The following is a 24,855-nucleotide window of genomic DNA, read 5'->3' on the forward strand; positions in this document are numbered from 1 at the left end:
TAGCAGGACAATAACCTACAACACAAGGCCAAATCTACACTGTAGCAGGACAATACCCTACAACACAAGGCCAAATCTACACTGTAGCAGGACAATAACCTACAACACAAGGCCAAATCTACACTGTAGCAGGACAATACCCTACAACACAAGGCCAAATCTACACTGTAGCAGGACAATACCCTACAACACAAGGCCAAATCTACACTGTAGCAGGACAATACCCTACAACACAAGGCCAAATCTACACTGTAGCAGGACAATACCCTACAACACAAGGCCAAATCTACACTGTAGCAGGACAATAACCTACAACACAAGGCCAAATCTACACTGTAGCAGGACAATAACCTACAACACAAGGCCAAATCTACACTGTAGCAGGACAATAACCTACAACACAAGGCCAAATCTACACTGTAGCAGGACAATAACCTACAACACAAGGCCAAATCTACACTGTAGCAGGACAATAACCTACAACACAAGGCCAAATCTACACTGTAGCAGGACAATACCCTACAACACAAGGCCAAATCTACACTGTAGCAGGACAATACCCTACAACACAAGGCCAAATCTACACTGTAGCAGGACAATAACCTACAACACAAGGCCAAATCTACACTGTAGCAGGACAATAACCTACAACACAAGGCCAAATCTACACTGTAGCAGGACAATAACCTACAACACAAGGCCAAATCTACACTGTAGCAGGACAATACCCTACAACACAAGGCCAAATCTACACTGTAGCAGGACAATAACCTACAACACAAGGCCAAATCTACACTGTAGCAGGACAATAACCTACAACACAAGGCCAAATCTACACTGTAGCAGGACAATAACCTACAACACAAGGCCAAATCTACACTGTAGCAGGACAATACCCTACAACACAAGGCCAAATCTACACTGTAGCAGGACAATAACCTACAACACAAGGCCAAATCTACACTGTAGCAGGACAATAACCTACAACACAAGGCCAAATCTACACTGTAGCAGGACAATAACCTACAACACAAGGCCAAATCTACACTGTAGCAGGACAATAACCTACAACACAAGGCCAAATCTACACTGTAGCAGGACAATAACCTACAACACAAGGCCAAATCTACACTGTAGCAGGACAATAACCTACAACACAAGGCCAAATCTACACTGTAGCAGGACAATAACCTACAACACAAGGCCAAATCTACACTGTAGCAGGACAATAACCTACAACACAAGGCCAAATCTACACTGTAGCAGGACAAAAACCTACAACACAAGGCCAAATCTACACTGTAGCAGGACAATACCCTACAACACAAGGCCAAATCTACACTGTAGCAGGACAATACCCTACAACACAAGGCCAAATCTACACTGTAGCAGGACAACCTACAACACAAGGCCAAATCTACACTGTAGCAGGACAACCTACAACACAAGGCCAAATCTACACTGTAGCAGGACAATAACCTACAACACAAGGCCAAATCTACACTGTAGCAGGACAATAACCTACAACACAAGGCCAAATCTACACTGTAGCAGGACAATAACCTACAACACAAGGCCAAATCTACACTGTAGCAGGACAATAACCTACAACACAAGGCCAAATCTACACTGTAGCAGGACAATAACCTACAACAAGGCCAAATCTACACTGTAGCAGGACAATAACCTACAACACAAGGCCAAATCTACACTGTAGCAGGACAATAACCTACAACACAAGGCCAAATCTACACTGTAGCAGGACAATAACCTACAACACAAGGCCAAATCTACACTGTAGCAGGACAACCTACAACACAAGGCCAAATCTACACTGTAGACAGTGGATGTTCCAAATGGCCAAGTTACAGTTTTGACTTAAATCTGCTTGGAAATCTATGGCAAGACTTGAAAATGGCTGTCTAGACATGATCCTCAACACCTTCCCAGATCTTGCACAATCCAGGTATGCTAAAGCTCTTAAGAGACTTACCTAAGAAAATCACAGCTGTACATTGCTGCCAAAGGTGATTCAGGGGAGTGAATACTTATCTATTCAAGGTATAGTTATTTTTAATTTACATTCTAATAAAATATTCCACTTTGACAGAGCAATAATGTAGATCAATTACAAAAACCAATTAAATTAATTTCAATCCCACTTTGTAACGCAACAAAATGTGAAAAAAATCAAGGGGGTGAATACTTCTAATACCCACTGTATTTCATCATGTCCGATAGAAGGTCATCTCTTCTTCATACTTGTCTAGTCACAATGCTAACCCATGTAAAAGCAAATTCATTAACTTGTAACAAAAATGGAAAGGAAAAAAATACAAACATTACATTTGGACATTCATTGTCATTTATTTATTTTATTTAGCTAGTCATATAGTCTTATAGGGAGTCATTATCATCAGTCATAATTTCAACCCTGGAAAAAATATTTCTTAAAATTAAGTATCAAAGATTCAGCCTCTTGTTAGTGGTGCAGAATTTCTCCTGACTAACACCATTTGTGGTCCTGAGTTTCATACTCTTTCAACAACCCTGATCCATTTCTCCTGCGGTTTGGGTAACTGCTCCAAATCCTAGCCACACTTTTGAATCTGGTTGTGTGCTTTTCTGTAGTTGTATGTTTACTTGTTTGTCCAAAAGTCTGTGTGTGACATTTCATTTGTCTCTTGACTTCGATGTGTGTGTCCTGTGTTACCGCAGATGTAATGTCCAGTTGACCCCTGCGTTCACGCCTGGCTTACGAAGAGTTAAGACTGCCGTGTCCGGGTCAAACGCAAACTCCACAGAAGACTCCCCACCATCTGTGGAGGATGGGTGAAGAACATCAGGCACATTGTAACAAACCCCAATGTTCACAACCCTTACCACTTTCTGCACTAGCCTGCCAACACAAAAATAACTTCGCTGCAACAAGTTATTTTTCCGTTACATTACCAGAAGGACATTCAGGGGAAACTCCTGGCTCTACACGTGACACCATGTTGCCTAGTTATTGATGGTACATGACTAACCTGTCGTTGTGAGGGTGACAGCATCAGGCTTCTGAGCTCCCAGGATGTTCACTTGCTCTACCCAGGAGGCCGTGGGAAACTGGGAGTCAGGAGACAGATCACTGCAGCATCAGAGAAAGAGACAGGTTACACTCGATACAGAAACACAGGGAGAACATGGCCTGGTTGGAATGATAATGTTAGTTAGAGGGACAGACCTCGATGAGAGGCTGTTCGCAGTGAAACTCAGGCGTCTGTGAATAAACTGCTTGTCTGTCTTGTGTTTAAAGGTGTGACCATCATCTATGTAAATCTCTCCTTCTGCTTTGCCCTGGAACAAAGAGAAACATTTAAATGACGACAAAGCCCCGGCAAGTAAAATGGTACAACAACAATGGTAGTGATATCATAGTGGTGTAAACGAAGGTTATACCTGTGAGTCAAGGGCCACGTAGAGGGTGTAGGGATCGTTCTCCATGCAGGATGAGGACCTGCGAACACGGTTCTTCCGGCAGATAATGGAACCTCCTCGCTGGAACACTGGAATCTGAGATAGGATGAGGTGGTGGGACAGAGAAGAGAGAGAGAAAAGCGAGAGAGTTATTTGTGGGAAAAGGTGCAGAGAGGTGGGTGATGGGTAAAGACCATAGGAGTTGAGAGAAACAAACAGCAGATCCATGTTAACAGAGAACCTACTGAGCTCATGGTGACCGGGATAGAGAGGTTCTGAGCTCCGTCATGTCTCTGGAACGTGTGGACGTCATACCAGACCTGTGACGGGGAGAAAAGCGCGAGGATGTCAGAGAACGAGAAGATATCAGGTTGATTGAACATGTGGTATATTTCAACAGGAAAAACTCCAGGTCAGCCTTCCCTCTCTCTCCATCCTCAAAACTCACCTCGCCAGTCCCAGGTAAGTAGGCTGTGACCCCACTAGACCTTTCATCTGTTACAGGGTGAACCAGAAGATCTCTGCCTGATGAACACACAGGGGGAGAGGTAGCCTGGGGTAATGCATCATTCTCACCAGGTTGAAGAGCTCAACTTCATCCAAACATTTAGGTATTCAAAAGTATTGTACCATAAAAAGTTAAGTACATACCGGTCTAAAGGCCGCTCTCCCTAACCTACTTACCAATCAGGAACTCATTGTCAATGGAAAATGTGGCAATATCCTCTGGATACTCCACCCACAGGGGCCTATAGTACACAGAGAGAGAGAATACAACCCAAGGTGAATCAAAATACAAGGATTCTCTCTAATATCTTCTCAAAGGCTGGTGCCAGCTATAGACCTTCAAAACATAGACGTGGCAGGGCTGGACATTAACACTTGTCCGCTTGCCTGGGCATGTAAAACAAATAGAAAGACCATTATAGAGTTAAGTTTTCCGCATGGACAAGTCAAAAAAACTCCTACTCCGATCAGAATTAGATAGTGTGCGGATCAAAAACCTGCACACCCAGTAGCTCTCCACATATGGGTTTTATACAGTAGCCTATCAGTGCAGTATTTTAAGTGCGTTGCTCAAGGCCACAGCGGCAGGAGACAATACATGGGATCAGAGACCAGCAGCCTTCCATTGTCAATACCAGTGATAATAATGGTATTATGATGTTACAGAAGATTGTTTATTTCTGCACTTAGTGACTTGAGCTGACAAATAAAAAGTTAACAAAAAAATAAACTAAAAAGTGTCTAAAAAATAGTTAATGTCAAGCCCTACATGGGGCTTGATGAGCCTACCTCATGACAGGCTGGCCAGTGCGTTGGGCATGGTAGAACTGCAGGTACCAGTAGGGCAGAAGGGTGTAGCGCTGACGCACAGCCTCCCGGATGAGAGCTGTGTTGTCAGGGCCAAAAAGCCAGGGCTCCCTCCGCGGGGTGTCCAGGTGGGCGTGGGCACGGAAGAAGGGCTGGTAGGCCCCCGCCTGGTACCAACGCACCAGCAGCTCCGCACTGGGAGTCTTAAAGAAACCACCCACGTCAGCTGGGATGAGAGGAGTGATTAGGATACTTTAAGAATTACAATCAAACGAGGACAGACCGAGCCATCCAATCTGTGCAGCACCGATCCCTGCCAGCCTCACCTCCACAGAAGGAGATGCCAACCAGGCCCAGGCTGAGACACATGGGGATGGACATCTTCAGGTGGCCCCACTCAGCTGCATTATCACCAGTCCAAACTGCACCTGGAGGAGAGTGGGTGAATGCGTGTGTGTGAGAGAGTGAACACTTCAAGAGTGGGTTGGGGGTTCAGTGAAGACATACAGTATACAACATTTATGGTAACCAGAGGGAGGCGTTATTGAAGGGTCTAACCATAGCGCTGAGACCCAGCGAAAAAGGCCCTGGTCAGGACAAAAGGCCTCTCCAACCCCCCGGAGCGCTGGATCTGACCCTCTGCTGTCGCCATTTGCTGAGAGAGGGAAAGAAGGGAAGACAGTAGATGGCAGTAAATAATAAGGATGCTGTAACTAATCCAAAACAATCCCAACAGTGTGGACAATGAACACCCCCGGGGCTATCTAGTCCTAGTAACGCCCTTCCTTCCCTTCCTCACCACGTAGAAGCCGTAGAGGTTGTGGATGTCTCTGTGCTCCCAGGGCCCATGGAGGGCATCCTTGTGCATGGTGACCTCTGGACCGTTGAACACAGACGGCTCGTTCATGTCGTTCCACGTGTACAGGTTCTCCATCGAGCCCTGGAGAAGAGAAACAGGAGATAATGACATGTCAGTACATCTGTGGTCTCAGTAGCTCAAGGCTCCAGCAGCTTTACTGGTTAACCAGTGACATCAATGCTAACTGACTCAGTGAAGAGGACAAAGTTTCCAAAGGAAGTCAAGAAAGAAGAAGGAAAGAGAAAAAAGTAACTGCGTTTAAAATGTGGAGATGAGACTAACTGACACGGGGTTTACTCACCTCGTACTGGTCATAGGCAAACATGCTGGCCCACCACTTCCTCATCTCAGGGTTGGTAAAATCTGGGTAACCTGCATTCCCTTTTACAAGGAAATATAGAGTACATATACATAACAGTTCTAAACAATTCTAGCCTTTGGGTGACTGAATCAGTAGAAAAACAGGCAAATCTTAAAATGCGTTGACATTTATTGCCAAAATATTGCCCTGGAGGTAGAACTCAGCGATTTCCGTTAGATGGGGCAAATTGGCCATTTCAGAAAAACGTATGATTTAGCTTTTTGGTCTTAATTTAAAAGGTTAGTGCTAGGCATTAGGGTTAGTGGTTATGGTTAAGGTTAGGTTTAAATGAGATTTCATGACTGTGGCTGTGCCAGCAAGTGACCACTCTGCAGAGCTGCTTCCAGGGCAACATTCATGACAAATGCTAACCTGCACTGTGTTGTCTGGTACGTTTTAGAATTTATCAATAAATAAATACACTAAATTACCAAAGGTATGTGGACACCTGCTCGCCTAACATCCCATTCCAAAATCATAGGCATTAACATTGAGTTGGTTCCCCCTTTGCTGCCATAACAGCCTCCACTCTTCTGGGAAGACTTTCCACTAGATGTTGGAATATTGCTGTGGGGACTTGCTTCTATTCAGCCACAAGATCATTAGTGAGGTCGGGCACTGATGTTGGGTGATTAGGCCTGTCACACAGGCTTCGTTCCAGTTCATCCCAAAGGTGTTCGATGGGGTTGAGGTCAGTGCTCTGTGCAGGCCAGTCGTCACCGATCTCGACAAACCCTTTCTGTGTGGACCTTGCTTCATGCGCAGGGGCATTGTTATGCTGAAACAGAAACTTCCTCAAACTGTTGCCACAAAGTTTGAAGCACAGAATCGTCTAGAATGTAATTGTATGCTGTAGTGTTAAGATCTCCCACCACTGGAAGTAAGGGGCCTAAACCAAACCATGAAAAACAGCCCCAGACCATTATTCCTCCTCCACCAAACTTTACAGTTGCCACTATGCATTCTGACAGGTAGCGTTCTCCTGGCATCTGCCAAACACAGATTTATCCGTCGGACTGCCAGATGGTGAATCGTGATTCATCACTCCAGAGAATGCATTTCCACTGCTTCAGAGTCCAATGGCAGCAAGCCTTACACCATTCCAGCCAACGCTTGGCATTGCGCATGGTGATCTTAGGCTTGTGTGCGGCTGCTCGGCCATGGAAACCCATTTCATAAAGCTCCCGACAAACTGTTATTGTGCTGGCGTTGCTTCCAAAGGAAGTTTGGAACTCTGTAGTGAATGTTGCAACCGAGAACAGACTATTTTTATGTGCCATGGGCTTCAGCACTCGGCGGTCCCGTTCTGTGAGCTTGTGTGGCCTACCACTTCGCGGCTGAGCCGTTGTTGCTCCAAGACGTTTCCACTTCACAATATCAGCACTTACAGTTGACTGGGGCAGCTCGAACAGGGCAGAAATTTGACGAACTGACTTGTTGGAAAGGTGGCATCCTATGACGGTGCCACGTTGAAAGTCACTGAGCTCTTCAGTAAGGCCATTTTACAGCCAATGTTTGTCTATGGAGATTGTATGGCTGTGTGCTCAATTTTATATACCTGTCAGCAACGGGTGTGACTGAAATAGCCGAATCCACTAATTTGAAGGGGTGTCCACATACTTTTGTACATAGTGTACATATTGACATGTTCCTACCTGGCCAGCACCAGCCCTCATAGTCTCCGCCATCTTTGTTTTTTATGTAGTAGCCTCGAGAGCGAATCTCAGTGTGGATCTTATAGCTGCTGTCCACCTTAATGTGAGGGTCCACTATGGTCACCATCTGTGGACAGCCGGGACAGGAGAGGACGCAGTGAGTGGAGGAGGAAGAGAGAACATTGCCAAAAATGTAAATTATCTTCTCATTACCACACACACACCATTTCAAAATCCTATGTTTCCATTATTAAGTTCACCTTGCGTCTCTTATCCAGGAGGCCCTGCAGCATGTCTTTGGGCTGTGGGAACTTGTTGTTGTCCCAGGTGAAGTAGCGCTTGCCGTCCGTGTGCTCAATATCCAGCCAGATGAAGTCATAGGGGATGTCGTGTTCATCAAAGCCCTGGTCCACCGCACTCACATCTTCCTGGTCGTTGTAGTTCCAACGGCACTGGTGGTAGGCCAGCGAAGAGAGAGGGGGGAAGGCCTGAGTTCCTACGACAGCCAGAGAACAGGTCATTTCTAAAGTGAAGGTAACACTTCTGGGATAGGGAGCAGTGAAGCTATAAACCAACCATGTATTGAACATTAAAATGTGCTTGGTGTGAATGTGTAGAATATACCGTGAGTGACGTGTACCTGTGTTCCTGTTAGTGAGTGTGTAAGTAGTGTACCTGTTAAGGAAGAGTACTGTGTGAACACATCATTAGGTCGTGGTCCCAGCATGATGAAGACGTCAATGATGCCACTCTCAGAGATCCATCGGACGTCTGTCTGAGGGACCTCACTGGAGCCCTGAAACGCAATCAAACATGCACAAAGAGGATTCAGAGATCCAACCAAGTGGATCCAAGGGCAAAGAAGGAAAGGCAAGACAGTGTGTGAGATCCAGTCACACACACACCCACCTGTCCAGAGCTGACGTCCACCCATGTCTCTGCTGCGTTAAGCCAGAAGAGACCCATAGTCCTGTGGGTGTTGTGTGAGAGGAGGACAGGCACTGCTCCATACAGAGCCATAGGGTTAAAGAGCTCATACTGGAACACATCCAGGTTATAAAGCCTGTAGGGGTCTCCTCCACTAAGGAGAGGAACAGGAATCACTGGGTTAGCACTGGATGACCAACAAAAGGGGCGGCAGGTAGCCTAGTGGTTAGAGCGTTGGACTAGTAACCAAAAGGTTGCAAGATCGAATCCCCGAGCTGACATGGTTAACATCTGTTGTTCTGCCACTGAACAAGGCAGTTAACCCACCGTCATTGAAAATAAGAATTTGTTCTTAACTGACTAGATACTGACCTAGATAATAAAAGTAAAATAAATCAGAAAACTACACTTTGATGAGCTGAGTGCAAATGACATTGGGGCAAGGGCGTTTATAGTCTCACTCTGTGTTTTTCAGTCTGAGGCCGTCTGCGTGTTCAGGGATGCCGTAGACGTGTTCTACTCCAGGCAGGGAGAAGTCCAGACTGATGGAGGAGGGACCTGGAGGACAGGAGGCAGGTTACATTAGAGCAGTGTTTTTATTTATATATATTTGACAAATTTAACACATGATGTCAATGTTAAGTAAATAGGTGAAAACAAATAAATGGACTTGAGTAACAGTTTGTTTTACTATGGAATTGTAGTGTACAATGATGTACCATTAGGCTTGGTGTCAGCATGGGTCTTGAATGTCTCCTCCCACATTCCTGGCTGATCCACCTCTTCTTCTGCCTCCTCCTCTCCTTCTGACACCTGGAAAGAGAGGGGTTTTGTGGAGAACCAGAAAAGAGGCCAAACGTGTAGCTAAAGTGTCTCAGAAAGGTGCTACTCATACACACCCTAGTTCAAAGTTCACATCAAATTGATACCAGAAGTTGGAGCTCTTCTCGCACCCTACTAGGCTACTACTCACAACCTGTAATCTCTACACACTGAACACAAACAAATGGACAGAAGGAAGTCTATAAATGCACCAATAAACCCATGCAGTGTTTGTATCAGAACAATAAGGTATTTGGGATAGAACACCACACACCTTTTCCTTGTCATGCTTCTCTGTGTCCTCTTTCTCCCCAGCTTCCTCTGTGTCTGTTTGGCTTTTGCTGCATCACACAATAATACATATCAATGTCAAAAGAGTGATTGATTGCTATAGAAACCACATGGAGAAATGTGAAGAACAAGTAACACAATATAAACTGCTTTTCATCACCTGGATTGACATGTTGTTAGTGATCGATTGAAGGACAAACTTTTTCCATTTGGTAATTGTCATCGAGTTAAACATGCATTATGTACTGGCATCTTGTTGACATAGCAGTTCATCTTAACTTGTGTTTGCATTGATCTTAATGTTGGGGTTGCACAAAAATGTGCAGATTTTAAGTTAGGATTCAGCCCAATAGAAAATGACTTGGTAATGGGCTTGGTAATATGCCCACATTTCTAAAAACTTTGCAGGACAATTTTTTATTTGTTAATAATTATCCATGGGTAAACCAATCAAATCACTGAACAATAAAATATGACATGCAATAATTTGTTTAGTTTAGAGGGTGGTGGGAAGCTTAGTAAATATATGTACACTACACTGAGCAGTAGAGGCTGTACAGACTTATGGAGACATTGCACACAGCAACATGTTTACATATATGTAGTTGTTCTAGTAAAGTTAAGATCAAAAGTAAAAATCTGTGGACTTCATTTTTGACTTGTGGCATTTCTACTATAAGACAATACAGCCGCAAGCTATTTCAGTAGTTCAACTCAGGTGTCACACAAACATTACATCAAGAGGCAAGCTAAGACCAGTTACCTAGAGAAAACGCTCTTGATCTTATCCCACATGCTACCGACTGTGCTACTTATTTTGTGGGAAATACTGGAGGACATGGTGAGAAACAGGAGGGAAAGGAAAGGAACAGAATAGGATGGGAAAACAGATCAGTACAGCACAGCTAAGTGCATTTAGAAAACCTTTGAGACAATTATCAAATTCAGCAGGAGAGCACAAGTGGAAGCCTTCATTAAAAAGCCTTCCATGAAATTACACAACATATATTACACGGCAATATTCCGTCAAAGTCCATTACAAGTCTAGTATATGCATTCAATTGCATTGTTCCATGTGATATAAATGCATGGTTTCATCCTGTACATGCAAGACTGCATAAGCGACTCACGTGTCCTTGCGTATGCGGAGCTGCTCGAAGGCTAGCAGGCCCCGGGAGTTGAGGGACAGCAGCACCTGTGGGCCCTCCATGATGTCCAGGCGGAAGGGCTGGGCACTGAGGATGAGCCTCCAGTCCTCCCCACCCAGAGACAACACCACCCTGTGCTCATCCTGGGCCACCACTGACATACTGCATTGGAGAGAAACGGCCATCACACCCATGCCAACACACCCACTATGGACCTTCTCTATACTTTACATCCATTACAAAACCATCCCAGAATGTGAGACAATAGTGGGCTGATATTGAAATGAACAAACTCACAGTTCAGTGGGAGGGTCAGTGATGAGAACATCAGGCACCTCATATCGAGGCTTGATGGGCTTCAGCTCATTGATCTTCACTCTGGTCATGTTCCCCTGAAGGCGATACAGCTCGAGCAGCAAGAGCACCTGAACACAGGCAATGAAATTATCACACGGTTTGCACGATGTGGAAGAACACTAAGTGTATGGTGGATTTCCATTGTGTGCCATTCAAGTAATCCATTATAAAAGCAAAGTAATTTCACCCAATCTCCATGACAACTTATTTACGTGTGCAGCAGGTCTTGTTCATTCTGACCTTATTATTGTTATTCAGGAGCTGCACTGTGAGGTGGGAGTCACTGAGTTCCAGAGTCTCCAGTAAGGCTGTGTATGATGTCTGGCCTGGCTTCATCGCCCTTTGACGACTACACACACACACACACACACACACACACACACACACACGTTATTTCGTTTAGGTCTCAAAATGTCCATCTACGTAACGTTATTGTTGTTACACATTTTTCTACAAGTGAATTGATGGTAGGCAGCCATCACCTGCAGAAGGCACTCTGGTCACATGTTTTGAAGTTGCTGCGATCCACAGCTTGAGTGATGCTCAGGAAAACAGACAGCACGAGCACACGATATAGGTACATCCTAGGGAAGAATGGAAATAAACAGTGATGTAACTATTTTTGCAATTATCATATTCCAGCTAGCTAAATCGTGTTGCTGCTGAACTGATTAGTTAGGTAGGTAGTTTTCCTCTAGGTAGCAAGCTATCCGTGACAAAAGAAAACTGACCAAATGCGGCATTTATAGATAATATCCGCAAAGACTGATGCAATAGTACACATGTTTTTCTGTTGTAATGGCTTGCTAGCAGGCTAACTGAACCTGAATTCTGAAATAACTACCGTTCAATGAAGCTCGCCATCTTGATTCAGCTTGCTTACGCTCTCGATTCAGCTTGCTTACGCTCTCAAGCCTCGCCCCTTCAAATCATGTGCACGCAGATGATTTGACAAATAGAAAGTATAGATGCCTATAAGAAACAAAATATGTTATTTGGGGGACAGTCAGAGCCAACCCTGTCCATCCTGTAGACGTATTGGCACATTTTCGAATTAGACGAACTCCTGTTATTGCCTTAACTTGAAATGGTAGTGGGATGCTATAATAATAAATGCTCTAAACATGGTGCTTTCTGTTAACCGTTGCTAAAGCGTTTCGATCTTGAATGCGCTCCGCATTGCCGCGAGTCATTCAATGATTGGTCAGTTCATTTTGACGAGGGAGGCGCGTGTGCATAGCAAAGGTGCGTTAAACACTTTGGGGTTTTGAAACGTTCAGATATAAATATACTATGTAGAACAGGAAGCACGTCGGATCTATTCGTTCATGTAATTTCTATTTGCAACGTTCGGCGACTGAAAGTAGCCAGTAGTCCATCCCAAATTAATGGAAAAGATGGGTATGGTACTGTCTAAAATGAAATGAGAAAGATGCCACGTGGCATGGACTCAACATTAGACTATTTCTGAAGTTTGCTATTATGGAAAGCAGGAAAGCAAAGGCTGGCTTTTTCAAACAGAAATGTGCATCCTCTAGCTCTAACTCCAAAAAGTTTTGGGACACTGTAAAGACCATGGAGAACAAGAGCACCTCCTCCCAGCTGCCCACTGCACTGAGGTTAGGTAACACTGTCACCAACGATAAATCCATGATAATCGAGAATTTCAATTTCTACGACTGGCCATGCTTTCCTCCTGGCTACCCCAACCCCGGCCAACAGTTCCGCACCCCCCACAGCTACTTGCCCATGCCTCCCCAGCTTCTCCTTCACCAAAATCCAGATAGCAGATGTTCTGAAAGAGCTGTAAAACCATTAACCCTAGATCCCTAAAGATTGGAAAGCTGCCGCGGTCATCCCCCTCTTCAAAGGGGGTGACGCTCGACCCAAACTGTTATAGACCTATATCCATCCTGCCCTGCCCTTCTAAAGTCTTCTTAAGCCAAGTTAATAAACAGATCACTGACCATTTTGAATCTCACTGTACCTTCTCCGCTGTGCAATCCGGTTTCCAAGCTGGTCACGGGTGCACCTCAGCCACGCTCAAGGTACTAAACGATATCATAACCACCATCGATAAAAGATTGTACTGTGCAGCCGTCTTCATTGACCTGGCCAAGGCTTTCGACTCTGTCAATCACCATATTCTTATCGGCAGACTCAACAGCATTGGTTTCTCAAATGACTGCCTCGCCTGGTTCACCAGCTACTTCTCAGACAGATTTCAGTGTGTCAAATCGGAGGGCCTGTTGTCCGGACCTCTGGCAGTCTCTATGGGGGTACCACAGGGTTCAATTCTCGAGCCGACTCTTTTCTCTGTATATATCAACGATGTCGCTCTTGCTGCGGGTGATTCCCTGATCCACCTATACGCAGACGACACCATTCTGTATACATCTGGCCCTTCTTTGGACACTGTGTTAACAAACCTCCAAACGTGCTTCAATGCCATACAACACTCCTTCCGTGGCCTCCAACTCCTCTTAAACACTAATAAAACTAAATGCATGCTTTTCAACCGTTCGCTGCCCGCACCTGCCTGCCCAACTAGCATCACTACTCTGGACGGTTCTGACTTAGAATATGTAGACAACTACAAATACCTAGGTGTCTGGCCAGACTGTAAACTCTCCTTCCAGACTCATGTTAAACATCTCCAATCCAAAATTAAATCTAGAATCCCGATTTTGCAACAAAGCCTCCTTCACTCACGCCGCCAAACATACCCTAGTAAAACTGACTATCCTACCGATCCTCGACTTCGTCGATGTCATTTACCAAATAGCCTCCGACACTCTACTCAGACTTTCCTTCCAGTTCTCTGCTGCCATTGACTGGAACGAATTGCAAAACTCGCTGAAGCTGGAGACTTATATTTCCCTCACTAACTTTAAACATCAGCTATCTGAGCAGCTAACCGATCGCTGCAGCTGTACATAGCCCATCTGTAAATAGCCCATCCAATCTACCTACCTCATCCCCATATTGTTTTTATGTACTTTTCTGCTCTTTTGCACATCAGTATTTCTACTTGCACATCATCATCTGCACATCTATCACTCCGGTGTTAATTTGCTAAATTGTAATTACTTCGCTACTATGGCCTATTTATTGCCTTACCTCCTCACGCATTTGCACACATTGTATATATACTTAAAAAAAGGTTTTATTCTATTGTGCTATTGACGTTTGTTTATGCCATGTGTAACTCTGTGTTGTTGTTTGTGTCGCACTGCTTTGCTTTATCTTGGTCAGGTTGCAGTTGTAAATGAGAACTCTCATCTAGCCTACCTGGTTTAAATAAAGGTGAAATATATTATATATTTTTAAAGATTGTTGTATAATGGCATTTTATTATGGTTAATTGAATTCCTATTGGATAGCCATTAGCAACATTATGAGCACACGTTGTATAGAAAGGCTTTCAAGTTTAAAACCCATTGTGAGTATAGGCTTCCGAGTGGCACAGCGGTCTAAGGCACTGCATCTCAATGCTAAAGGTGTCACTGCTAAAGGTGTCACAAACCAGACCCTGGTTTGATTCCAGGCTGTATTACAACCGTCCGTGATTGGGAGTCCCATAGGACGGCGCACAATTGGCCAAGAGTTGTCTGGGTTAGTGTTTGGCCGAGGTAGGCCATCATTGTAAATAATAATTTGTTCTTAAGTGACTTGCCTAGTTAAATAAAGGTTAAAGAAAAACATGTAGTTGAACTATAGTTGATATAACTGTATTTGCTTTCCAAATTCAGGTCTGAACATTTTCATTATATATTTAAAAAATACTAATTTTAAAAATCTTATTGTTGTGAATTTATATGTACATTTGTCATTTGTATTGCAGCGCTTAAATCGTTGCAGCTTCCTTCTTGCCTGGTATGGATTGTTGTTACTTTTTATGATCACTTTATAAACAATCAATAACAGGTAAGAAGAAAGTTTCATAAAAGAAGCCAACCATAACACACCAGACATGTTACATCATTTCAATGCCAAACCTGGTCTAACAGTGGAAACGGTTGGTCCCAAGAAAGCACCAATCACTCATTTCCATTAGACAGTTACATAGATTATCTCATTGGCAAAGGAAACTCTAGTTGAAAGCCATCCATATTTTGAGAGGTCAGCTCTGCATATTTTGAGAGGTCCGCTCAACACAACTCACAAGTACTACTCCAACAGTCAGAGATCAAGGTTTACTACCCAAAATAGACTGTGAAAATCCAATTAATGGCTTGATCCACTGTAGCCTAAGCAACACACGCTTTAGGTTAGCATGTCTGTTTTAATCAACAGAGGAGCATATTGCAAGTATGAACTTTTTTCACATGCTGGATAAGTACAGTATACGCAAGAACAAATCAAAACCTGGATATGTTATGTTTTTGTCACAATCTTATCAAAAGGAATGACATTGTCCCAATAATGGTAAGTCAGTAACACCGTGCAGTGTATTTGACTTGATGACAGACCTGCTTTGGTATTTTTGTTGTGTTTGTGGGGTAATCTTTGTCAAATACTGAATTAACATTGAATATAGACTTGTTTACTAATTGCCAGTTGTAATGTAAAAATCTGATATTGTGTTGTCAATATCAAACAAAGCCTCAACCTGGGGACCTGATTGAGATATTCCGGGGGACCTATCAGCACTGGGCCTTGTATGTTGGAGAAGGCTACATCGTCCACCTCTGTCCCCCCAGTAAGTACAATTTGGTCCTGATCTTTAATACTGGATGTCATGGCACAGAGAAGCCTATAAAGTACATGTATAAGGGATTCATGGACCTAGAAAAAATATGCTTATGATTATGTTAATAAAATCGTATATATACTCTATCAGAAAAACATAGTACACATCACTGATCTGATACCCTCCTAAGATTTTCCTTTCTGCTCTTTCCTCCACTCTCACGTGCCCCCGCCTCACCCCACTGATCCTACCTCCCCTACCTAAGCTGAGGCAGCTGGGGCTGGTGCCTACAGCCTAGTGTCTGTGTTGTGTGACACAGCCGTTGTGACCAAGGAGAGCCTGGAGGAGATAGTGGGGAAGGACAGGTTCCTTGTCAACAACCTGCTGGATGACAAACACAAACCCCGGAGTGTTTATAACATACTGAGGGATGCCCGCAGCCTGCTGGGCCTGGAGATGCCATACTGCATCCTGAGGGGAAACTGTGAACACTTTGTCACAGAGCTGAGATATGGGAAGGGAGAGTCCCGGCAGGTGTGTGTGCTGACAATCATGATATCCTTCTAAGGATATCATGACATATCCTGTGATGTTGGTAAAGCAATACTTTTGGTCTATGCCTTGGTTTATTGTTTCTGCCAGTTGCCAAGCTGGACTAATGGGCTCCCGAGTGGCACAGCGGTCTAAGGCACTGCATCTCAGTGCAAGAGGTGTCACTACAGACACCCTGCTTTGAATCCAGGCTGTATCACAACCGGCCGTGATTGGGAGTCCCATAGAGAGGCGCACAATTGGCCCAGCATCGTCCGGGTTTGGCCGGTGTAAGGCTGTCATTGTAAATAAGAATTTGTTCTTAACCGACTTGCCTGGTTAAATAAAAATGTATTCAGTTTAGGAACAGTTGACCTGACCAAGGAGACTAGTCAGATAATCAGACACTACCTTGTAAAATGGGAGATGCATGTTACATATTAAAGCCCACATGGCTGCATTTAGACAGGCAGCCCAAATCTGATATTTTCTCCACTAATCACATCAGATATTTACCCATCAGAGCTGATCTATTAATGTGGAAAAAAATTCAGAATCATTCTGTTTTAGGACATGAGGTCTCTATTTGCATTTGAAAACAAGTTTATTTGGGGATAGGTGTTTCTCATCGGTTAGTGGTTACTGTTATGATCTATTCTCTTTTTGCAGGTATATTATGCTCTGGGCGTAGGTGTTAGAGCAGTGGCGATTGGCATGAAGGCCCTGAATGCAGCGTCAAACATCTCTTGTGTGAAGTCAAAACAAAAGCGGATACTCCTTTGAACCTTCGAGTCACCTTCCTCCGTCTACCTCTGGGGTGAATGCAGAGACAGCGGAACAATTTTTTTTGACAGGGGGTATAATTCCCTACATTTGGTAGGCTATTTGTAAGTCAATTAAATTAGACACATGCATTTTCTTTTCTGCCCTTTGCCTACTAGTTGCCCCCTAGGACAGCGTTTCCCAAACTTGGTCCTGGGGCCTCCCCTGGGTGCACATTTTGGTTTTGGGGGGGGGCAGCACCAGGACCACATTCGGGAAACCCTGCTCACCAGGATAATGTCATAAATTAGGAAAACTACAGCTTTTCAGAACAATAAGGAGATTGAGTGCCTATCCTGTTGTCCTACGTATTGTTACAGACAGTGCGTAGGCCTAAATATGTGGTGTGATTCCATGCATGATTGTTGACAGATTGTACATAATGAATTTCTTAATGTTTGTTTTATTGACACATGAAATGTTAGCTTTTTGTCTAATCACATTAAACTGTATGATGGTGAATCAAATGTCATTTTCATTCTTCTGATTGGTGAGTCTTCAATTTTGTTAATTAAAAACTACACCCTTGGTATGACTACAGTACATATTTCTAATTTAGAGGACCCTTCACTACACACATTATAGCCGATAATGTGGATGTGGATTAAGGCAGCCCCCCCACACCTCTCTGATTCAGAGGGGTTAAATGCGGAAGACACATTTCAATTGAATGCATTCAGTTGTACAACTGACTAGGTATCCCCCTTTCCATACCCAGAGCCTTCTATTTATTTGTAAATAGGCTTGTGTTCATTACAATGAAAAGATTCAAGACAAATTTTTTAAAATTTTGGTCCAATATTTAGAATCTTGGTTCTTGATGTTTCTGTGATGTCATAGCTGGAGAATATGAACATTCTATTACCTTCAGACAGTTCCACACTTCATCACAGTAGGTGTGCTGACAAATTACAAGTTGGGACAATTTTATTCAGTCCAAGAATCTGTATCATTGTGCAAGTGTCGGTCTAGGTCTCTCAAGAGTGGGCCACCAGTAGTTTGTGACATGGCAGAAAGTGGTGACCTCTTCGAGAATGTAAACTATGTTCCGTTTCTCCTTTTACACACAAATCAATTCACACATACATAAATAGTAAATGTCTTACAATCTGCTGGACAAAGACAATGCTTTACAAATATAATCATATAATGAATGATATGTATGATATTTATCCTAGATCCAGTTAGTCATTATCCTTATTTTATATTCAATTACAGAAAATGCTTGTTCTCATCTCATCCATTTTGTGAGCAGGGCAACACCTCCGCTTTGATGGCATGGCTGTTTTCCCTGTCTGTGTCAAAGAGAGGGCTGTACACAACCATGTCGCTGCTCCTCTGCATCTTTCAGCTAGGCCTACTGGTCGCTGATGTCATCCTGCACTTTGTTATCAAGGACAACAGCTTTCCAAGCCAGCACCACACAGAAGCCATACTGGTGGCTACTTCTCATTTGATAATTATCATTGATAGAGGTTATATGAAAATTGAGATATTTTGTCTGGGTATTGATATGAAGACAATCCCTAATATATTTTTTTTACTCAGTTGTTTCAGGTGGTGAGTTTCTACTGGTCACTGATGGGCTCAGTGTATTCACTCCAAGCAGGAAATCGCAAGATGGGCTTCATTGCCCTACTGTCAGTCTGTGAGTCAATCAATGTCTGCATGGTCATCACTCCTAATTTTAGAGATACAGAGCTTATTTGTTTTGCATGCTCCAGTTACTGTTTGACATGAGCGCCTTCATTTCTCTCTTTTTCTAGTTTTTAACTTGGTCATTTTCATCACTCGCTTCTGTTATGAGTTACTTATGATCCAGTACAGAAGAGAGCAGTTCTGAGAACAATAAATTAAATCACCTTAACCTCAGGAAACAGAGACCACTTGCAAGAGTCATCGTTATTTCTCAGAGGACATGTTGCCATGTGAAAATTATCAGTATGACATGATATAAGGCCTACAAGTGTGTGTTCATAGATAAATGAAGTGTTTACAGATATTTTAATTGAGAAATATGTGAATAGTTAAAAAAACATAATGGGTGTTTTTTTTGTATGTCTGCTTTATCAAAAGCATATATTCCTCAAAAACGACATATTGTTACACTGACAGAATTGCCTTCTGCAGAGTAAGCATCAGCAAGAGAGATGTTTGTTCCTCAAATCATTTAACGTGTTTAATGTCACTTGGGGAAAAGTGCAGAGATATATAATAACAGCAGACTGATATAGGTGGTGTAGAATTTGATTTCAATACAGAAATGTGACTTCTCAAACATATATACAGTGCATTTGGAAAGTATTCAGACCCCTTGTCTTTTTCCACATTACAGCCTTATTCTGAAATTGGTTAAATAAAAACAAATACCCCATAATGACAAAGCCTAAACCGTTTTTAGAATTTTTTGCTAATTTATTAAAAGATAAAAACAAATAACTTATTTACACAAGTATTCAGACCTTTCGCTGAGACTCGAAATTGAGCTCAGGTGCATCCGGTTTCCATTGATCATCCTTGAGATGTTTCTACAACTTGAATGGAGTCCACCTGTGGTAAATTAAATTGATTGGACATGATTTAGAAAGGCACACACCGGTCTATATAAGGTCCCACAGTTAACAGTGCACGTCAGAGCAAAAACCAAGCAATGAGGTTGAAGGAATTGTCCGTAAAGCTCCGAGACAGAATTGTGTCGAGGCACAGATCTGGGGAAGGGTACCAAAAAAGTTCTGCAGCATTGAAGGTACCCAAGAACACAGTGGCCTCCCTCATTCTTAATTGGAAGAAGTTTGGAACCACCAAGATTCTTACCAGAGCTGGCCACCCGGCCAAACTGAACTATCGGGGGAGAAGGACCTTGGTCAGAGAGGTGACCAAGAACCCAATGACCACTCTGACGGAGCTCCTCTTTGGATATGAGAGAACATTCCAGAAGGACTACCATCTCTGCAGCCCTCCACCAATCAGGCCTTTATGGTAGAGTGGCCAGAAGGAAGCCAGTAAAAAAAGGCACATGGCAGCCCGCTTGGAGTTTGTCAAAAATGAACCTAAAGGGTTCTCAGACCATGAGAAATAAGATTCTCTGGTCTGACGAAACCAAGATTGAACTCTTTGGCCTGAATGCCAAGCGTCACAACTGGAAGAAACCTGGCACCATCCCTATGGTGAAGCATGGTGGTGGCAACATAATTTTGAGCGGCAGGGACTTGGAGACTCGTCAGGATCTAGGGAAAGATGAACGGAGAAAAGTACAGAGAGATCCTTGATGAAAACCTCAGACTGGGGTGACGGTTCACCTTTCAACAGTACAACGACCCAAAGCACACAGCCAAGACAATGCATGACTGGCTTCGGGACAAGTCTCTGAATATCCTTGAGTGGCCCAGCCAGAACCCAGACCGATGAAACATCTCTGGAGAGACCTGAAACTAGCTATGCAGCAACCCCCCCCCCATCCAACCAGGAGAGAGCTTGAGAGGACCTGCAGAGATTAATGGAAGAAACTCCCCAAATACAGGTGTGCCAAGCTTGTACCCAAGAAGACTCAAGGCTGTAATCAATGCCAATGGCCCTTCAAACTACAGCGTAAAGGGTCTGAATACATATGTAAATTTGATATTAGTTTATTTGTAATACATTTGCAAAAATGTCTAAAAACCTGTTTTGGCTTTGTCATTATGGGGTATTGTGTGTAGATTGAAGAAAAAAACAACTTTAATCGTTTTAAAATAAGTCTAACATAAGTTAAGGGGTCTGAATACTGTCCGAATGCACTGTACTTATTTTAGAGGTCCCATCAACACACCTTTCATAACACTTCAAACTCAGGAGAAAGTAGATCACTCTATCAAAGTGTCTGAGCACAGGGCACTTGTGGATTTAAGACTGCATGTGCCATTTTAATGCTAAACCAAGACCAATGTCCAATGGGTTAACCACTACTTGAATATCCTCACAGTATCTGTTGTACATTTTGTTTATCCACAAAATATGAACGTATATTGCATACAGAATTTGAGAATTGGATAAACATTTATTCCAGTTCAACACAAAACACACTATCATCTCGTTAAATTTCTATATTTACAGATGCATTTAATCACCATACAATGTAGTATGTGAATGTCAGACGTAGCATTCTTCCAATTCAACACAAACATCACTGTCAATTTACTTGAACAACTTATTGACACCCCCTTCAAAAATACCTGTTTTAGCAGATGTTGCAAAAAGCCATGTGTCATAGAATACAGTATTTCTGTGGTGAAAATCTGTTTTCCCCATCACCATTCATTCCAACATTGCAATCTCATTTGATGTGGAGTGGGTCAAAATATATAAATTCATTGTACATATAGCTCTAAAAGCAACTGCCTATCCCAAAGAAGGGTTTAAGGTTGCCATCATTTCCAGGACAAAATGCACCATCCCATCCTCTTTTCTTTCATGTCTGAGAGAGAGAAAAGGTATCTCTCTGCCTTTACTGGTCCCACCATCTTAGATGGCCTATATCGGCCCTATGTTCAACACTCACTAGGACTTGGAGCTGGTCAGTTGTTGCCCACTCGGATGTTGGGGTTTAGTAGGGGGTCTAAGTTGGGGTCGGAGTCGGCTGAAGCACGGCCCAGTTTAGCCATAATGATGATCAAGGTAAAGAATCCCAGAACTCCAACCAGAAGGAGCATGAAGACCCTCTGCTTCCAGGACAGGCCTGTCCTCTTGGAACCTGCCCGGTTTCTGAGAACACAAATTCATTTACATTTTCAGAGTTAAGAGAAATTGGAAAAAGGACTCGACCTTTGGAGACAGAGTAATAGATAATCGGATCTATAAAATGTAAGTCAAATACGGTTCTCCATATGTAAGGAGGTTTGCTAGGAAAGACGTACTTGCTGTGTAATAACAAAATGAAGCAAAACTTTGAATAACTAGTAACATTACTGACTTGAGAATCCGTGCAAACCAGCTGAGTGCTGGTCGTCGCCGGTACTTGTCGTCATCAAAGTCGATCTGTGTCACAGAGCTGTGTGCGGAGTCCCTAGTGTCATAGATCTTCCTTGGGGATGATGCTGGAAGCAATAATTCACATTAAATGAATAAACCAAATATATGAGGATACAGCATACATTATACACTACGTGAGGAATGTCAAATGTGTCATCAAAAATGTCAGGAACTAGGATTAGAGTTGAGGCTAAGGATTGGATTAACGTATGGCATGACAACACTGTGTGTGGCTGGTAATGGTTAGGATTAAGATAGCTCCACTAAACCTAGGTACCATTCATAGTCCTTTACCTGTGTGTAGGGTGATGGTGTCACTGGTGGTTGCAGTGATCATGTTGACCAAAGAGTGTTGTTCATGAGCCACCATCTCCCCTTTGTTGTGGAGACTTCCATGATCTTCCTGAACTGTGTTTGGAACTGGAGTAGGGGCGGGGCTAGGGTGTGGTTGGGAGGCGTAGGAGTCGGTGGGGTAAGCTTCAGTAGGCTCCAATGCTGGTGCTAGCAGAGTAGGGGAGAAGGGAAGGCAAATGTTACAGTAAACTCCCAGATTCAAACAAACATTTCCAACATTCAGCTTAGCATATGTCATGACGCCCTGGATAAATAAAATAAAAACATCTGATATATATTATTATGTATTGCAACATTCAGTTGCAATACAGGCTCCCTTACTGTGGACCAATAAGGCAGTATCAACAGCAGAAACAATTACTTACCATCAAACGTGGACCAGTCGGCATAATCAGTGACATCCTGTGTGCTGTCTTGAATAGCTTTTACAGGTTCTTCAATCTTGCAGTGGAGAAACGATGTACCTGTTAGAGTTGAATTGTCACAGAACACCTATTTCATAATATTTGTGTCTTCTTTCTAAAAGAAACTCTTGATTTATGGGGTCCTAAAAAGTGAATTATGTTTAAGCTCTGACATACAGTATTTTACACAAATATAATACACAACTGAATGTCAGCCAGCATTTGAACCAGTATCCCCCTTGTCACTATCCCTGACTGCTAGTGTGACTCAGCCCACCCATATTCCTCACCAGAGGTAGGCCTAGTCCAGCTCTGGCCCAGTTGACTAAGGACAACTGTTCCCTCAGCATATCAGCTATTGGGCTGGCCAGGTTGGAGGGGGGGAATACTGGACCCTGGCAGCTGGGGCACTGGTATCCGGCAGGAGCAGTGTGTAGGGGCAACCGGGCTGCCAGGTGATGAAGACAGGCCCAGTGGAATACATCTTGGATAGAGAGAAAGAGCAATGAACCAGAGGGTTTGAGCAAATTCCATACAGCAGTAATATCAAGCAACAGCAATAAGGATCTATCCTAGATGTTGACATTCTTACCATAGCAGACCAATCTGACAGTATCCTGGGAGATCAGTGGGTTATTACACAGTCGACAGTTAGGGTTGTAATCACTATCCTGAAGCCACTGGAGGTAGGACTGCACTATACACTTGGGATCAGACAGGTAGAGAAAATAGCTTAGTTTAGTGGCAAACAACTACTTTGTGGTCCATATTTAATTTAACATGACACATTGGGTACTTAGAGCTGCCCATCCACTGACCTTGTTGTGGTTGGAGACCAGGCAATGCTCACACACATTCACCCGATGTTCAAAGCAGAACAAGTTGGTCACCTTCCTCTTAGGACACTTGCACAGACCCATGGTCTGTCTGTCGTGCTGTAGACAAGTGATCACCAAAACAAGCTTCAGCAACGACAGAACTAGTTAACGTTATAGCTATTAACTAAGCAATAGTCTGATAACCAAGGCAAATCGACTCATGGTTCAAATGTAGTTTGATTATTACATATTGCATAGGTGCAAGACACTACTTGTATGTATTGAAAATGTAGATTTATAGTTAGAGCTAACGTTAACGAAGCTAATTCACGAGCATCAGATGCGTTTCGGGTGGCTTTAGTTGTAAAAGTTAACTGAACCCTACCTGTCACACAAGTTTTCTCCTCGATGATTTATCGTTTGAAGGAAAAGGTGGTACAAATAACTAAAGCTAGAAAATGCGAACGTTCTCAGAAGCGGACATTTTGCCACGTCTCTTCCGGCAGTCGCAGTATAATGACGTCATATAAACGGGGAAGATATACCGTAATGTTTAGAAAGGATCCAGCTTTTATTCAAATTAAAAGTCAAAAGTTTATTTTTTTTTGCATTTTAGCTAACCTTTTACCTAATTATCCTACCCGGCTACGTTAATTCTCCTAACCTGCTTCGAAAAATCAAATCTGACATTAAATTGACAAAAGGTGAAACCATTCTAGCCAGGGACCCACATTGTATACCAGCTGGTCCACGGGCAGGTTTTACAGTTTGAATTTAGGTTGTCATGTTACGATTGGTTTGGAGAGAGCTGATCATCAATTCTATTTTATTTTACATTAGAAAGAAACGTTGGCGCACTTAATGGGTGTGTCAGCCTCACCCACATTAAATTTCGATTGATTTACTAATTCAAATCCAAATAAAATGAAATGTTATGTCACATGCGCCGTATCCAACACGTGTAGACCCTACAGTGAAATGCTTACTTGCAAGCCCTTATTAACCAACAATGCAGTTGTAATAAAATACCTAA

General features: G+C 43.1%; 3 protein-coding genes across 4 annotated transcripts; 1 reads left to right on the forward strand and 2 right to left on the reverse strand.

Moving 5' to 3' along the window:
* Window positions 1-2,342: 2,342 nt before the first annotated feature.
* On the reverse strand, window positions 2,343-12,260 carry LOC115101346 (neutral alpha-glucosidase AB-like). 2 transcript variants are annotated; one of them, XM_029620753.2, is made up of 25 exons: window positions 12,038-12,260; window positions 11,676-11,777; window positions 11,434-11,542; window positions 11,134-11,261; window positions 10,819-10,998; window positions 10,452-10,517; window positions 9,672-9,738; window positions 9,295-9,388; window positions 9,037-9,133; window positions 8,558-8,729; window positions 8,324-8,444; window positions 7,909-8,144; window positions 7,649-7,775; window positions 5,934-6,013; window positions 5,573-5,713; window positions 5,332-5,428; window positions 5,100-5,201; window positions 4,756-4,999; window positions 4,144-4,208; window positions 3,908-3,984; window positions 3,705-3,779; window positions 3,442-3,555; window positions 3,227-3,339; window positions 3,030-3,130; window positions 2,343-2,819 (listed from the first exon to the last, which is right to left on the reverse strand). In XM_029620753.2, exons 1-25 carry the CDS (start codon window positions 12,055-12,057, stop codon window positions 2,710-2,712), a joined length of 2,838 nt encoding a protein of 945 aa, XP_029476613.2. In that variant the 5' UTR covers window positions 12,058-12,260; the 3' UTR covers window positions 2,343-2,709. The 2 variants fall into 2 exon arrangements, with proteins under 2 accessions (XP_029476613.2, XP_029476614.2); XM_029620754.2 differs by lacking the exon at window positions 10,452-10,517 and having other exon boundaries at window positions 12,038-12,257.
* A 2,245-nt stretch (window positions 12,261-14,505) lies between these two features.
* LOC115101347 (phospholipase A and acyltransferase 3-like) lies at window positions 14,506-17,768 on the forward strand. Its single transcript, XM_029620755.2, has 4 exons — window positions 14,506-15,621; window positions 15,799-15,895; window positions 16,152-16,420; window positions 17,087-17,768. The coding sequence occupies exons 1-4, from the start codon at window positions 15,568-15,570 to the stop codon at window positions 17,198-17,200; spliced, it is 534 nt and encodes a 177-aa protein (XP_029476615.2). The 5' UTR covers window positions 14,506-15,567; the 3' UTR covers window positions 17,201-17,768.
* A 3,487-nt stretch (window positions 17,769-21,255) lies between these two features.
* Window positions 21,256-24,346, reverse strand: LOC115147039 (zinc finger protein-like 1). The gene is made up of 8 exons (XM_029689031.2): window positions 24,208-24,346; window positions 23,823-23,939; window positions 23,597-23,708; window positions 23,295-23,488; window positions 22,966-23,041; window positions 22,541-22,747; window positions 22,188-22,311; window positions 21,256-21,979 (listed from the first exon to the last, which is right to left on the reverse strand). The coding sequence occupies exons 2-8, from the start codon at window positions 23,922-23,924 to the stop codon at window positions 21,793-21,795; spliced, it is 1,002 nt and encodes a 333-aa protein (XP_029544891.1). The 5' UTR covers window positions 23,925-23,939; window positions 24,208-24,346; the 3' UTR covers window positions 21,256-21,792.
* Window positions 24,347-24,855: the final 509 nt, after the last annotated feature.

Source organism: Oncorhynchus nerka, linkage group LG19 (assembly GCF_034236695.1).
Source record: "Oncorhynchus nerka isolate Pitt River linkage group LG19, Oner_Uvic_2.0, whole genome shotgun sequence".
Classification (NCBI taxonomy): Eukaryota; Metazoa; Chordata; class Actinopteri; order Salmoniformes; family Salmonidae; genus Oncorhynchus; species Oncorhynchus nerka.

Excerpts from the sequence above, each read along its gene's own strand:
- LOC115101346 (XM_029620753.2), bottom strand. The coding sequence starts at position 12,057 with ATGGCGAGCTTCATTGAACG. Across the intron at positions 3,780-3,907 it reads ACTTACCTGGGACTGGCGAG|GTCTGGTATGACGTCCACAC; the intron begins GTGAGTTTTGAG and ends TCCCCGTCACAG. Across the intron at positions 2,820-3,029 it reads TGTCACCCTCACAACGACAG|ATGGTGGGGAGTCTTCTGTG; the intron begins GTTAGTCATGTA and ends CATCCTCCACAG.
- LOC115147039 (XM_029689031.2), bottom strand. The coding sequence starts at position 23,924 with ATGGGTCTGTGCAAGTGTCCTAAGAGGAAGGTGACCAACTTGTTCTGC. Across the intron at positions 23,709-23,822 it reads TGGTCTCCAACCACAACAAG|TGTATAGTGCAGTCCTACCT; the intron begins GTCAGTGGATGG and ends TCTGATCCCAAG. Across the intron at positions 23,042-23,294 it reads CTGGACTAGGCCTACCTCTG|ATTGAAGAACCTGTAAAAGC; the intron begins GTGAGGAATATG and ends CTCCACTGCAAG.
- LOC115101347 (XM_029620755.2), top strand. The coding sequence starts at position 15,568 with ATGTTATGTTTTTGTCACAATCTTATCAAAAGGAATGACATTGTCCCA. Across the intron at positions 15,622-15,798 it reads ATGACATTGTCCCAATAATG|CCTCAACCTGGGGACCTGAT; the intron begins GTAAGTCAGTAA and ends TATCAAACAAAG. Across the intron at positions 15,896-16,151 it reads CGTCCACCTCTGTCCCCCCA|CTGAGGCAGCTGGGGCTGGT; the intron begins GTAAGTACAATT and ends CCCCTACCTAAG.